Source organism: Cebidichthys violaceus, unplaced genomic scaffold, assembly GCF_023349555.1.
Source record: "Cebidichthys violaceus isolate CVI_PGR_0920_01 unplaced genomic scaffold, fCebVio1.0.p SCAF_10, whole genome shotgun sequence".
In the NCBI taxonomy this organism is placed as follows: Eukaryota; Metazoa; Chordata; class Actinopteri; order Perciformes; family Stichaeidae; genus Cebidichthys; species Cebidichthys violaceus.
Genome location: NW_027176263.1, coordinates 9,463,610 through 9,477,846, shown reverse-complemented (window position 1 = coordinate 9,477,846; position 14,237 = coordinate 9,463,610). Strand labels below are relative to the sequence as shown.

General features: G+C 43.6%; 1 protein-coding gene across 2 annotated transcripts in view; it reads left to right on the top strand.

Moving 5' to 3' along the window:
• Positions 1-692: 692 nt before the first annotated feature.
• mcu (mitochondrial calcium uniporter) overlaps positions 693-14,237 on the top strand; it is a 51,215-nt gene continuing 37,670 nt past the window's right edge. For both annotated transcript variants that reach the window (XM_068724877.1, XM_068724876.1), the window contains exon 1: positions 693-859. In XM_068724877.1, the coding sequence (XP_068580978.1) occupies positions 743-859 (117 nt within the window). In that variant the 5' untranslated portion in view covers positions 693-742. The remainder of the gene's footprint in view (positions 860-14,237) is intronic.

Sequence of the window (14,237 nt, the reverse complement as noted above, 5' to 3'; positions counted from 1 at the left end):
GTTCTGAAGTTTAAGTTTGTATATTTTTTATAGCATTCCCTGTAATAATTCAGTAGGGATTTTAAAAAAGTAAACTGAAAAAAGTAACTCAATACTGAGTTTGCAGTGATGTGTTTTAATCTCCTGTATTTATTTTACTACTGGGAGTGACAGGTGTGCCTGTGGTACTCAATACTGAGGGAATGCCTGTTTTTTTGTCTCCAGCTGTATCACTACCATCACATAACTGTTGGGTCACTTCATGTATCTTGCAGTATTCTCCCACTGACATACTGTTAATAGAGACTGTAGATATGGTGTTGAAACAGGAAGCCCTGATCTCATTTTTCTTTCACTTTGTATTAAATATTATATTTAGTGAAATGAAATGTAGTGAAAATACACTTTTACTCATTGTACTTTCAAATACACCAACTTAGGCCACTGTCCTTTTGTTCACTGCCACATTTGTGCACACTTGTGATTAATGTACAATCTTGTATGACAATCACACTTTCGTCTGAGGCTGAGTTAAGGGTGTTTTTTTTGTTGTCGGTGCGACAAATGACATGCAGTCTGTGCATGCTTGTTTGGACTTAGCCGGCACGAAAGTGGTGTGTCTTTGAATACTGGTGCAACACTGGGCATGTGTACGAAGCCGTAGTCCAGCCCCGCAAACCCGCCCACCACCCTCCCTCTTCCCTTCGGTGCGTCTCGGTCCGCCCGCAGCAGTCTCCTTCCCGGCGAGGTTTTCACTACAGAGATGGCTGCGAAAGTGTGCAGATCGGTGCTCCTGTTGTCCCGGAGCAGCGGAGCGGGGGCCGGCAGCCTCCCTGCACTTGTTGTCTCTTCACAGCGACACCATCAGCACATAAGACCGGTAAGTCCCAGGACGTCTGTGCGCACGGGGGAGAGAGAGGTGTAGGACCGGGGGCAGGCGGGCTGGACCGGAGAGAGAAAGCGGCAGTGGTGGCGGCTGGGCTGGCTAAGGAAGTAAAGCTAACTAGCCTCAAGATTTTCCGTTCATGTCTTTTCTTCCGATTGCGCTTCACGGAGAGGTGAGGCACTGGATGAGTCATGATATGTATCATGATCCGGTGTGGTGTGGTTGTTTTAATCCACGGTGGGACCTATAGAGCTTTGACAGAGGCAATGCAGTTTTTTTTTTTTTGAAGCTCATCAACACCCCACTGGCGCTGCCCCGCCGTTTACTGTAACTAGCCTTCAGACACTCTGCCCCGCGTTCACACAATGCCTCATATCTCTCGTGTCCTTCAACTTTGCAGGCATATATATATATTTTTCTCTCTCCAGTCAGTGCTGTTCTGGTTGTTGCGTGTGAATTTGAATGCGATCCCGTTTAAGATGTGGGATTGTTTCTGCAGTAGATGTTGGGATCGGCCTGATTAACGACGGAAAGGGGATGGGTGTCTTATTTTTTGTGTGCTTGTTGCCATAAGGGTGTTTGACGTGAAGCAGCAGAGGGCTGCAGCTTCGGGAAGGTCTAGTGGGATGACAGCCCATAACCGATGGTTCCCCCTCATCTCTCTGCTTCTACATGGTGTGTGAGCTGCAGCGTTTTGTGTGTGTGTGTGTGTGTGTGTGTGTGTGTGTGTGTGTGTGTGGTGCAGCAGCAGCAGCAGCAGCAGCAGCAGCAGCAGCAGAAACTCAGGATAATGAAGGTCTGTCCATAGCTACAGAGGAAAACTACAGTTGTGCCGAGCGAGGGGGGTGATAGAGATGCTCACTGTTTGTTCATGCACTCAAACACATATGAGACTTTGCAGAAACATTGAAAGCCCACACTTGGATGATGTCAGACTCTCCAGCCAGCCTACTGTTTCTCCCCTTCCTGTGGGTGTTTCCCCATTCTGCTGGGAGATCCTGGGTTCTCCTGCAGACCCATGCAGGTCCTTCTCAAGGCCACTGTAGCAAAGCACCAAGCCTTAAAGAATGCTCACAATAACCAGAGCATGAATGTGTTTGCAAAAAAATTGGTTGCACATCTTGTTCCTGCCCCTGTGACCCACTGCCTCAAAGTCTGAGCCTTTACGGCAGCTGCCTGAGGGAGGTGAGGCACAGGATCAACTGGAATACGCAAGAATGAGGAAGTTGTTGCAGCGCATGGCAGGACGTCCCCTTCGCTGTAAAATACTGCTGTGATGTTTTGTGAGTTTTCTTTTACCTCCATTTTTTTCCCCCTCCTTTTTCTTACTCTCTATTTGTCTTGGGATAACCTTTTACTCATTCTCGCGTTTTTCCTCTCTTACTCCCTCCTCCTTTAAACAAACACTCACACACTTCACAGGCCATGTGAAATTAAATGAGGCTCCCCATCCTGTGATCCAGGCCAGCCTGGAGGTTAAGTAGCTGTCAGAATAGACTCACTTGGTCCACATCTCCACAGTGTCCCCTGATGCTGTCGGCCACTGTGAACTATTACAATCGAACACATTTACCCCCCCGTGGAGAGGTAATATTCTCCCCTCTTCTACAATACGTAGGCCTATTTAAACCGTAAATGATTAAACAGGGTGAGTTGCGGCTCACTGTGTCTCAGTAGAGTTGGCCCTAATACATTTTCATTTCATTTCAGCCGGCACAGGTTGTAGTTTCGTTTGCCTGTCATATTGTGTCTTTGTCCATCGAAGTGTTGCTGCTGCAGCTCCTAACGTGGGCCTGTCACTGTGTGACAGCCTAGCATCTGTATTCACTGTCCTTCACCGCAGAGTGGGAACTCTCTGTTTCCTAGACTTGTGTCTATAAAGCTGCAGTGGGACACGTGCTTATGAGTTTCCATTAAGTGTGTAGTGTCTGTTAGCGGGACATGTAAGACACAAATATGCTGTCTAGAGCTTCATTTTGAGCAGCGAGCAGACTAACGGCTCTGACTGCCGCTTCAATAACGCGGTGCAGCAGAGATGGGTCAACTCTCCAGGGATGCAAAGCAGTCCGTGGGCTTCAAGGCTCACATTTAACCTGCACCAGATTACTATTGAGTCAGCTGTCGTATAAAATGCTGCTGTCTTGAAGTGCGGCAGGCGAGTTGAGTCATTGCGAATCAACAGCGCTTGTAAAAGGTCTGTAAATCAAAGGTTGAAGTTGTGTTTTCTATAGGATAAGCCCCGCTGAGTTAATATTTCCATATGTTGTGTCTAAAATATAAGTTGAGCTAAAATAAATAAATAAGTAAAAGTGAAATCAATTCATCAAGTTATTTCTTTCTTTTTAAGGCAACTTGTTCATTAAAGCTGAGCAGTTGGTGGCTGTTGTGTTAAGAGGCCAGGGGGTCGAGGTCCGCTCCTGGCTTTTAATCCAATCAGTGTAGGAGTAAACTAATTTATCCCTGCTGCCTTCACAGGCTCAGTACTGAAATGATCCGGATTAGTGTGATAAGAGACTGACTGTCGGCATGTGGCTGTTGTCTGTTAGAACTGTGATAAGATGGCTGAATGATTGATAAACCTGTCCACACAGGCAGTTTCATGAATGTGTAATGCATATTGAATGGAGGACCGAACGTTTTGACATGAAAGGATGAGTGAAATGTAACATCAGCTGTCATTTACTTGGTCAAGGCTAAGTCATCATTACATTTTTCACTTTAGGGCCTGATGATTGACAGGTGTATGATCCTCTCCTGTATGGAAAAATAAGTGATGGCATTTGAACGCTGGATTGGCTGTTTTATGATAATCAAGGTTTATGATGATTGCGTATCTTATCATTTCATGTCTGGTACCTTAATGGAAAGGAACCTTGATAATCTCACTGTCTTTTCATTGATGTTTGGTTACTATCAGAGGAATTTTTAATGGGCATGAAGTGCAACTTAGAGGGTTTTCTGTTGTCGGTGAGAAAATTGATCGTTTTCCTGCGGGGTTTCATGCACTCCTGCTAGGCGAAGTGAGACGATAGAATTTCAGTCCATCAAAGGTATGATTATGAAAATCATTGATTTGTTACTGGATTTTACATTCTGGCCATATGCCATGTTCCTCCTACTGGTCTTTACATGCTAACATTTTCCACATTAGCATACTGTATGAACTGGCTTGGGTAAAGTGACACCTATACCTATAACTGTACAGTCTGAATTAACTGCTTTATGAAGTGCTTTTTTACTTTACAGTAAAAGACGTGAAGAACCAAACCAGTGTGGTCATCTTCAGACTTATGGACAAGGAAAAAAATAAGAAGTTTATTTAAGGTTCATATATATATATATGTATATATATATATATATATATATATATATATATATATATATATATATACATATATATATATAAAAGACAGAGCTATTAGCATGATTAAATAACATCAGGAATATAATACTGTACAACAGAAATAATGTAGATTATTGTTGTTGAAAAGGTTGAAAGAGACATCATTGGTCTGCACATTGGTTAAGTCTGGTCGTGGACCAATACTCATGCAGGTATTCATTCATAAACATCACAGTGTAACTCCGCTTTTAGCCAGTTTCATATCCATCCCCACCAACAACTGAGTGGTTCAGTCCACAAGTGACTGCCCTCCTCCTCAGTGTTTGAATTAGTTTTAGATAGTGGGCTGCAGAGCAATGAACAGGAAATAGAGGAGAGACAACCAATCTTGTATCGCCAGCCAGGCATATTGGACCATTGTCCAGATTCAGAACGACTGCATTTCCCTTGATGTGTTTGCCCTTCTGGAGGATTTTGGTGGCCAGTAAAATCTGGAATTCGTCTCAAGCTGTGACCCCTATATGTTTTGTGTTTTTTGTATGGGCAACGCTTTCCCATGAAATGAGGCTGTGTTGCTACACCGTCAGATCCTTTGTTTTGTTAGTAAAGCTGCTTGTCCCTTACAGTACTGCTGTTTGCTCTCATTTGTTTGTGCGTAGGCGGCAGGATGAGGACAGAAGGTAAGGTGAAAGGTGGACTTAGAGTAAACATGCAGAAATTAATTATTTGATCGTCATCACAAGCCTGCAGTGTAACCCACCATTCTTGTCGTTCCTAATTAAAAGAAAACAGTGGCAAAGTATTATTGTGAGGAAAAATGATACATGCAAAATATGCAGTGGTGAGAGAAAACGTTTCAAAATGAACATTAACTATAGCTGAAGCAAAACTCTTTTAGATAACGGTCCTGGAACAACTTGGCTGGTACGTTAAGCACGCAACCTCAACACGACCCTGTCGACATTTTATATTCTGACAATTCATTTGGAACACGTTTGGAATTTGTCTGGAACTAGTCCGTCCTTCTGTGTAACTGGCTACTTGGCCTAAATGAAACAGGGTCATGACGTCTCATGGCAGTGTCGTGAAAATGCCACGAATAGTTTGACCATCGTACAGAATGACAAGTGTGTTTTGTCATCTTAGTACAGTGGTGAAATGCTGACGGCTTTACTTTCTGTCTTTCTGACAGAGAACCCGTCAGCTCGAGCACCAGCCAGAGTCATTTCCAGTGTCTGGGTGTTGTATGGCTGACCTGGCAGGAAACTGAGATTGGTGCATTTGTTCCGCTGCAGCCTTTTTTTTTTTTTTTTTTTTTTTACATTTTGCTTCAAAGTTTTCATCATTTTTCACACTGTTTCTAATGCAATTAGGTTGCCAGGTCTGAGAGATGGTTGAGCATTCAGTGTTGACATAGAGTAGTTCTTGGGGAAATAAGTAGTACAAATTTAAGACAACTTTGTTGTTATTGCATAGTGACGATAATCACATTACAACGTCTCATGGCAAAACAGCTTCTACTGCAGGTATTTTCACACATGCCCCACCAACAGCTGTGGATTTTGTCGCTCTTTGACTGCATCTTTTCAGCTGATTCATGGCCATAGGGAGAAAAACTCTCTTTGCCGCTTGCTTTTTTTAGGCTCTGCTCGATCACCAGACATATGCAAGAGCGTGTCCTGTTTCCCCTGCGCTTTCTTCTTCTGATTTCCCTGTGCTCTCCGAGTCCATCACATTGCAGCACCTGCTCGGCACGGTAACCTTTCTCACGCTCACCAGCTGTTTGCCCTGCGGTCGAAAAGGAACTGTTCTGGAAGGTGAACAGGTTCAGTATTGGTATTTTATATTTGTATTTATTTGTATTCAGCAACCCTGGCTGCTGCAACCCCAACCAACTTCCTTGTTTGTATACACAGTACAGTTATTTATTCTAATGCTTTGACTCCTGGCAAGGCTTTGGGGGCCACATGCGTCTGTAACCTGCTTTTCATTACAGAGATGCTGTAGCATTGTAAATGGACGTGACTATTGTGATGGACAAAGTCCTCATTAGTGCTCTGGAAGGGATTTCACCCTTGAAGTGGCAAATGACTGGTGAACTTCTGCCGTTGGCGTATACTAATTAGCTGCTTCCCATGTTTTCTGTGTGGCCCAGCGTGTCTCCAGTCAAGTCTGAAAAGGACATTAAACTAGGCCAACGTGTGTAATGTGATGATGGATGGAGGCAACGCTTGGTTACCCCCCTCTCATCTCTGGGATGTTGCCCTAGTGGCGTCCTCTGCCAGGGAGGGCAGGTGAGCAGTACCTGAAGGCCACCAGCAGCACAGCCTTTCACAACATTATCGGGGCTCATTATTGTGACAGCGAAACTGGCAATGCCGGGTCCAAATGAGCAGTGTGAATGAGACGGGGCAGATTATGCTCGTATGAAGGTCAGCTTGTCCCAGATGATCTGTCAAAGAATGTGTGACAGTTATGTGAAAGCATTTCCTGATTGAGGTGGTTCTGCTGTCCTTTTTTGTGGGTCAGTGGGTTCAGAGCAGTTAGTCTCTGCCACACTGTGACAAGCACCGCATCTATTAAGTATTGCCGTACTATAAGTACTGCATTTCTGCTGACAGAACAGCTTTGTGTAGTGCTGTATACGGCAATACGGTATTCATTTAGCAGTTTATATACTGTATGTACTACTTGTGTTGTTGTGGGCTTTCTATGGACTTGGAGAGCATGTTTTATTCATTTATTGTATTGTAACATTTAGTTTGCATAAAACCATGGTCAAAAATTACACAGAAGCAACTTAAGTAGAACATGAGGGGCAGGGAGCCGGTTATATCTGCAGGCCAGAGAACCTGAAAAGAAAGATGACCTTGAATTCAAAACAACCATTATGTGAGTATGGTAATATCTTACATGAGAGTGCTTGTGTGGTTTTTCTACATTTGCTCTTGTTGGAGGTATACCCTCCTCGTTCATTTCAGCAAGAAAAGGGACGAGAAGCATTTGCCTCCCTTGCTTTCTTTGCAGAGTTCAGTTTGACAGAACTTCGCCCTGCAAAATATCACGCTTCTCCAATACGCAGCTAATTAGCGAGAGAGGGGGTCGTAGTCGACTTCTCCTTCAGGAAGTATTGATTGTTTATACCTCTGTTTATTCAAGTTCATGGTGAATTAATACAAGCGGCAGAGTAGGGCGGATGCTGGCTGAGTGCAGGGACATTGACACAGTGGGTTGTGACAATTAAGCCATTGAAACGTCTCTAAGCTGCAGATATATACATTCTTGGGGAAAGCCGATACATTGAGTCAAGATTAGATTTAGACTTTATGTACTAATGAAAGTAAAAAACGTAATCTGATGATTGTGTGGTGAGCTTCTCATGTCAGCCCCACTATAGAGCTTTATTCTATGAACCCATAATCGGCTCCCACTTATATCTACATTGCGCTGCTTTATTGAATTGAAAACGATATGGCACAGTATATGGAATCTGACGGACCCGTAAATTACAACTGTGCAGTTTAGATCAGGGATGCACCAGTTTGACTTTTTCAGTCCCGATACCGATAGTGGATCAGCTGATGCAGAGTACCAATCAGTTACCAGTGTTTAATTAATAAGCTATATGCCTCACTGTGTGGAAGTGACTCGGATAATTTTTTGATGTGTGAATATTGCTCTCCTAACAAAATGGAACAAATTAATACATAGATATACATTTATTGAATTGTTATTTATTATTAAGATAATAAATTGTACACCAGCAACTTGGTAAAAAATATTAAAAAATTAACAGGAATACAATTCAAGTGTAAACCTTTTTCATGCAGCAACAACATGGTCAAAACTTAAACAGGATTTAAAACCCCCGTATATGTTGTATATAGTATATATACGTAGTATACATACGTAGAATTTGATTAAATAGATCGGCCCCCTTGACACTGATGCTCGATTTGAGTCAGTATCGGCCGATATCAGTATCGGTGCATCCCTAGTTTAAAGTAGAAAACCATCATATCAGGGCAGTGCAGCAAGAGGGGAATCATGGCAGTAAGAGAAGAGAAACTGGCTCAGCTGTCAACAGCGAGACAGCTCTTAATTGGAATTGGTAACATTATGTATGAATGACTGCTCTTTTGCTGCTGGAGTAATGGCTGTGTTGTTGTTGAGAGGAATGTTGGGATTGTGTGATATGAGGATTCCCTCGGCCTCAGTCTCACCTCTTTCACTGGGCTGCTTCTCATTACAGCTCTAGCACATCTCACCGCCGGCACAACCAAAAGGAGTATTGTATATGTCTAACTATAGAGCACAATTAACTGGGAAATTGGAGTTTTACTCTGAAAGACATTTACCCTGTTTTAAGTTAGTAGATGGTAAAAAATGCTTGATCAAGTGTTCCTCTTATTTTTCGAGGTAGAACTGCCAATTTCAGAATATAATGGCCACCGTTTTTTAGAAGAATACGTCTAATGACATCTATCATATATGATGTATGAAGCAGGAGCATTTAGGATCTCTGACAACACATTTGAGTATAATTACTCTGTAAATTATTTGCGCACGCATATAAGTCACCCAGCTGGAGGAATAAGTAATATATTTCTAACCCCATTAGGTTCAAGTTTAACCAAAATAACAAGCCAAATATAGTGCACAAACAACTAAACAGGCCACTTTCAGACACACACACACACACACACACACACACACACACACACACACACACACACACACACACACACACACACTCAAGCTTGTAAGTAGTCCCTTTGTTCCTGCTGGAATCCAGGGGATTGTTCCACCTTTTTAGGCCCGCTGATTGGAGAGTACGGTCCAGTGTCTCCTCTGATAAAGCTAGTGGATCTCTGTGGACGGATGAGGCTGCTCTGCTGGAAGGAAATCTGCATGCATTTCAGACTTTATCTGCATTGTGAGACATACTGGTGTACGTTTACCAGGGAGATGAGGGCTCTGCTTGTCATGGTTAAACAGGATGTGTGGAGGGCTGTGACATCATCCTTGTGTTGAGGTCATTGTGGCTAGCGGGAGACGCGTGTGTTGACTTGAGAGGAAATCTCTCTCCACGGCGGCTTAGTGAGGCTTGTTGCCAAGCCGGCTGCCGTTTGTTGTTTCTTTTTAGCATCCGCTCACTTTGCTACCTTTGGTCGTTGGCAGGCATTCGTTACAGCCGTCATGTTAGGGCTTGTGTAAAAATGCATATATATACTCCACTCTTTGTGCCAGGAGCAAATCAATGAAGTAAGCAGCTTTGTCATGTCTCCTTAAAGGGTAAAAGGGTATTTTAGTGGAAATCACACATTCTCTTGATCAAAGCAAATTCCAAAGATGTACAATCATTAAAAAAAAAGTAAGAAATGTGGTTTGAAGTCACTCTGGATTTTTGAATCCCCAATGACACTAAGGATTAATTTGTGCACACACTTGAGGACGCACATGCTAAACTTCTTTGCTATAGTTTTATGCTATTTCGCCGCTCTAAAGCTGGTGGCAAAAACATGCCAAGTAATGTAGTATTGCACCAGCGAAGGTAGGGAAAGTTAGCCTGCTAGCTAACAAACATCATGAATTGTTTCTAAAAATTCACTTTTCAATTGTTTTATGAGGAAGGGAACACATTCAATGCATAAGGCTTGAACACTATCAGCACTATCAAATGATCCTGATCCTGATATTGTTCATGACAAGGAAAAATATATTTTTTTTACGAGAGAAAATCCAGTAATTCTGAACTATTGATGATGTTCCCTGGTTCATTATGCTCCTACGAGGCAATGCCACGCTCACCCCCTCCATCAATTGTTGGCTGGGCGGTCAGGTGAATGACGGTCAAGCTGTTATGGCTGGTATAGACGATAAAACTAAAGTTATGCATATAACCACGGTTCTATGAATTACCAATATCTAGGCATTAAAATGGCTGTAGATGGTGCTTTGGCTATGGATTTACATGCCCTCGATCATGAGTATTCAGCACGCTCATAACAAAAGAACAGGTGCAGGGGTCTTTTAAACATGAAATAACTGTGTACACCAGTAGGCAAACAGAAATAAGTGGTTGCTTGGCAGCTGCTCAGAGACGACATGTGGTCTGAAAGGTCGTGGTAGGAAATGGGATGTCTGCCACCCACAACCAACAGAGTACAGTATGCTGGAGAGAAACAGGCTCTGATGTCACTTCGAGTCCCCTTTTTGCTGACTCACAAAACTGTTCCTGTATTGTCCCTCTTGGCTTTTCCAAATCGCCTTTCCAGCCTGCTCTCTGCCTGAAGTGAGCCGTCGGTGTTTTCTGAATGATGCTTGTGACAACCTCATTACGCAACCAGAAGTGAAGTGAGATTGATCAGACTCCGAGCACATGCTGGGGAGTCAAAGAGCCGCAGAAAGCAAGACTCCCTGTTCGGCCTGGCGCCAGGTTTGTTTGCACTGTAATTACCCAGGTTGTAGCAGTGCCAACGTCGACACACGGGGGATTCACCATGGAGAAAACAAACAAATATGCACATCTCCGCCAAACAATGGACTCTAAGCCTTCAAGTCCCATTGTGTTTTTTGTAATGATTCTCTGGACCAGGGAGTCGAGCCAAACACTCTACAACAAGGGTGATCACGACCCGAGCTGTGTGCATGTACAGTTTTTTTGCTGCTCCTGCAAGGCGAAGGTACTAATAGCTTTCCTCTTGATAGGTGGCCGGTCTCCTCCGACTACTTAACTGCAAGTTTTAAATGAAACAGGGTACTGAGCTTTGAGCCTTGTCTCTTTTAATTAACTCTTGTATCAGTAGTGGATCAGTGGCCCGGAGACACACGTGGAATAAGCATGCCTGTTTCAGAGCGCTCAGCTGAGGTTGTATGGGGGAGGTGGGGAGGGTCAAATATGCGGTATAGTGGGAATGGTGATGGGGGATAAGGCTGCCTTTTGCTGCCTCAGCACTCTGGATCCTCTGTCATTTTAATGGTATTCTATATTTCTGTGTGGACTGGAGGTATTGACCAGATAATCCTATTAGATCCTATTATTTATTTTTTTTTTTGGCAAGCATTGCCAGGCCTGCGTTATATGTCCGATATATTGATGTAGTATTACTGATCTAGTATTGTAGAATGTGCTGCTGTATATTCTCAACTTTCCATTCACCTACACTGAGTGATTTAATCTTAGATGCTTTTTTGTCAGACAACAGCTATATGTCATGAGATAAAGGATCCATAGCGGCATTCAGTTTCAATATATACTATAAATGCTGTAACATGATCAGTTAGTGCATCTAATGAGTTTACTCACTGCTGATCATGTCGAGTTGAACCACATTGACCTAATACAATCAGAGGCACTGCAATAAAGGAATTGCTACCTCATTATATAATGAACAGAAAAATCTTTTTAAGTTCCTAAATATATTGTCAACTTCACAATGACCAGTCCATCACTTCCTATCCTAAAACACTGCGCCCTGCCTTATAGAGCGGTGTTCTGCCTTCTTGTATTTGAAAGTCAGAAAGGACTTCGAGGGGAAGATGTGTGTGTGAGAGATAACGTCTTGTCTCTGCTCATTTCACCTGCGGGAAGCAGAGCAGTAAGTAAATTGCTTATGTAAATAGCTCTGCTCCTGTAATCTTTTGTTGATGAGGTGATGTGACAGCCTGACATGGACGATTTTGAAATTCTTCTGTTCTTTTGGAATAAAAGAGCATTTAATTCTTGACTCACAGCGGTATCAGGGCATCCATTATAGGGAGTTATCCAGTAACAATAACAGCAGCAGCAGCAGCAGCACTACAGACATGGTAACGTTTGATTAAAATGATGGCGACCTGTGGTCTCGTTAGCAGTCATTGAGAGTGACTGTTTTTGTTAATGAAAGCCGACAACCATAACTGTTGTTCTCGGTCATTGAGTTAACGCCATGCTGTTTGCAGGAGCTCCTCCTTCATGGTGCCACTGCAGTGTGGTAGTAATAAGCATGACACTCGTGTAGGCTCATGCTAATTAGCGCTATCTGCATTATTGAGTGTTTTCAGACTGTGACTCTTTCTTTAAAGGCACTGAGATGGAGGCCTCTTTGTTGCTGTCTTAATAGGCTGATACTGCATGTGTGCTGTAGCTGTACTAGTCCAGCTCAGACCTGAAATAAGAAGTATCTATCTTTATTTATTTGTTTTCCTTCATGTGCTTTTGCATGTACACACACTTGCCTTACACCCTTTTCCTGCTTGAGACGGAGGAAGAAGCTGTTGACCTCAAAATTGCCTGTGGTTCTCTCGTCCTCATTCCACACAGGGAGGTCAAAAAGCGGCGGGCCACAGAGGCCCCGCTGCCCGCTGTCTCCACGCTGCTGTCTGGCATCGAATGTGTGCGCATAACCTGCGGGCCTTGCATCAGCTTGAAACTCACACAAGCTCCTCACAACTTCACACACATGAAAGCCGCTTTCTCATGTGCGACTGGGGATTGTTTGTCAGCTGTTTGTGTGAACGCCTGTTCAAAGCCTTTGATTGGAAACGAAGCTGTTAGCAGAAAGACGAGCACTGTGGAGATACTAGACATTTCCATTCTCACTATACGGTTACTCATCCTTTGCCAGCCAGCTAGTGCCCCAACGTTCTATAAATAGGACTGAGGAGATGGTGGAGAGGAGACTTTGTTGGAAAATGCATTTCCATGGAGACGGTCGTCTGTGGGCTGCGGGCTGTGTGATCAGAGAGCCGAGCCGCTGAGGAGCACAGGATTCTGGGCGAGTTTGGCAAAAAGTATGTATTTACATTCCGTATTGTCGGGACAGTGTTGCCATAGCAGTCTGGGGAAGCCAAATTACAACAAGTTTGTTCCTCTCTTCTGGTTGCAGATGTCTGAGTTGACTCCACATACAACAGCAGCAGCAGCAGCTTCCTCTTTTTGCTTGGGAAACGACATGAAATATGCTGCTGCAAACCATTGTTTGTGAAGTTTACATCATTCGCTTAATACCACCCACATGCACAGACAGTCAGACTCACAAACGCAGATTGAAATCTTTTTTTTCTTCTCTTGCGAGTAGGAGCATCTGAGGCTTTTGTATTGCACTGGAATCTCATGACCGACTGGCAGCCTGTACGAGTCACGTGCCTCACTATAAATGTGGTCCATTAGGTTTCTCTTAAAGTATGTGAAAGTGGCCACATGGCCAGCATGTGGCAGCTATATTTAATTATTTGAATGTTTTCACTTCAGTTGTTACCCTGTACTACTAATGTGGCTAACAGAGTGTAACTGTGGTCTCTGGGGTATTGATCTGGGTGGGGCTGTTTGCCGTTACAGTGGCATTGGATGAAAAAATAAAAAAGGTGCTTTTTCCACTGTGCAAATGAAAAGCTGATACACTTCTCTCTGACCCAGTTATTTGTGGCTCTTCTGTGTTGTTTTGCTCATCTGCACCAGAGCCTCATAACTTCTCTGTTATTCACAAACAGAAGAGAATTATCTGCTTGTCAGAGAAAGGTTACCGTCCGACTTATTCCTCCATACACCCGCCGCATGGAAACCAAATGCTTGTCATTCAGCCAGACAGTTAGCAGGTATCCGCCTGGTTGTTGTTTTCCCAGGGAAAATAGTTCAGCAGTGAGGAGGCAGAAGGGCTGAGCTTAGCAGCAGAGCAGATCAGTGAAGTACCTCCAGCTGAGCTTTCAACTCGCACTGCCAGAGCCTTTATCAACCCAGGTCCTGAGGGGAACCCTGGGGAAATCCCAACCTGGACATGAACTGGATGGGAAGGAAGGCGATGTGGGGGAGAAAAAAGCAGGGGAGTGAGAGGGGAGAGTGGGGGAGTTGAAGAGTAGGTTAAGTTTTTTCGACCGGTAATAAGAACACGACGACGAGGCTTTTTTTTTGTTTGCTGCCTGAGGCAACGTTTCCAAGGTTACAATGTATTAAGCTGTCTTGTAAATCCAGATATTTTACGCCTAAATTAGGGAGACGTGAGAAATTCTCCTTGCCAGAAACCAAGGCTCCAAAGTGCAGGTACAGGT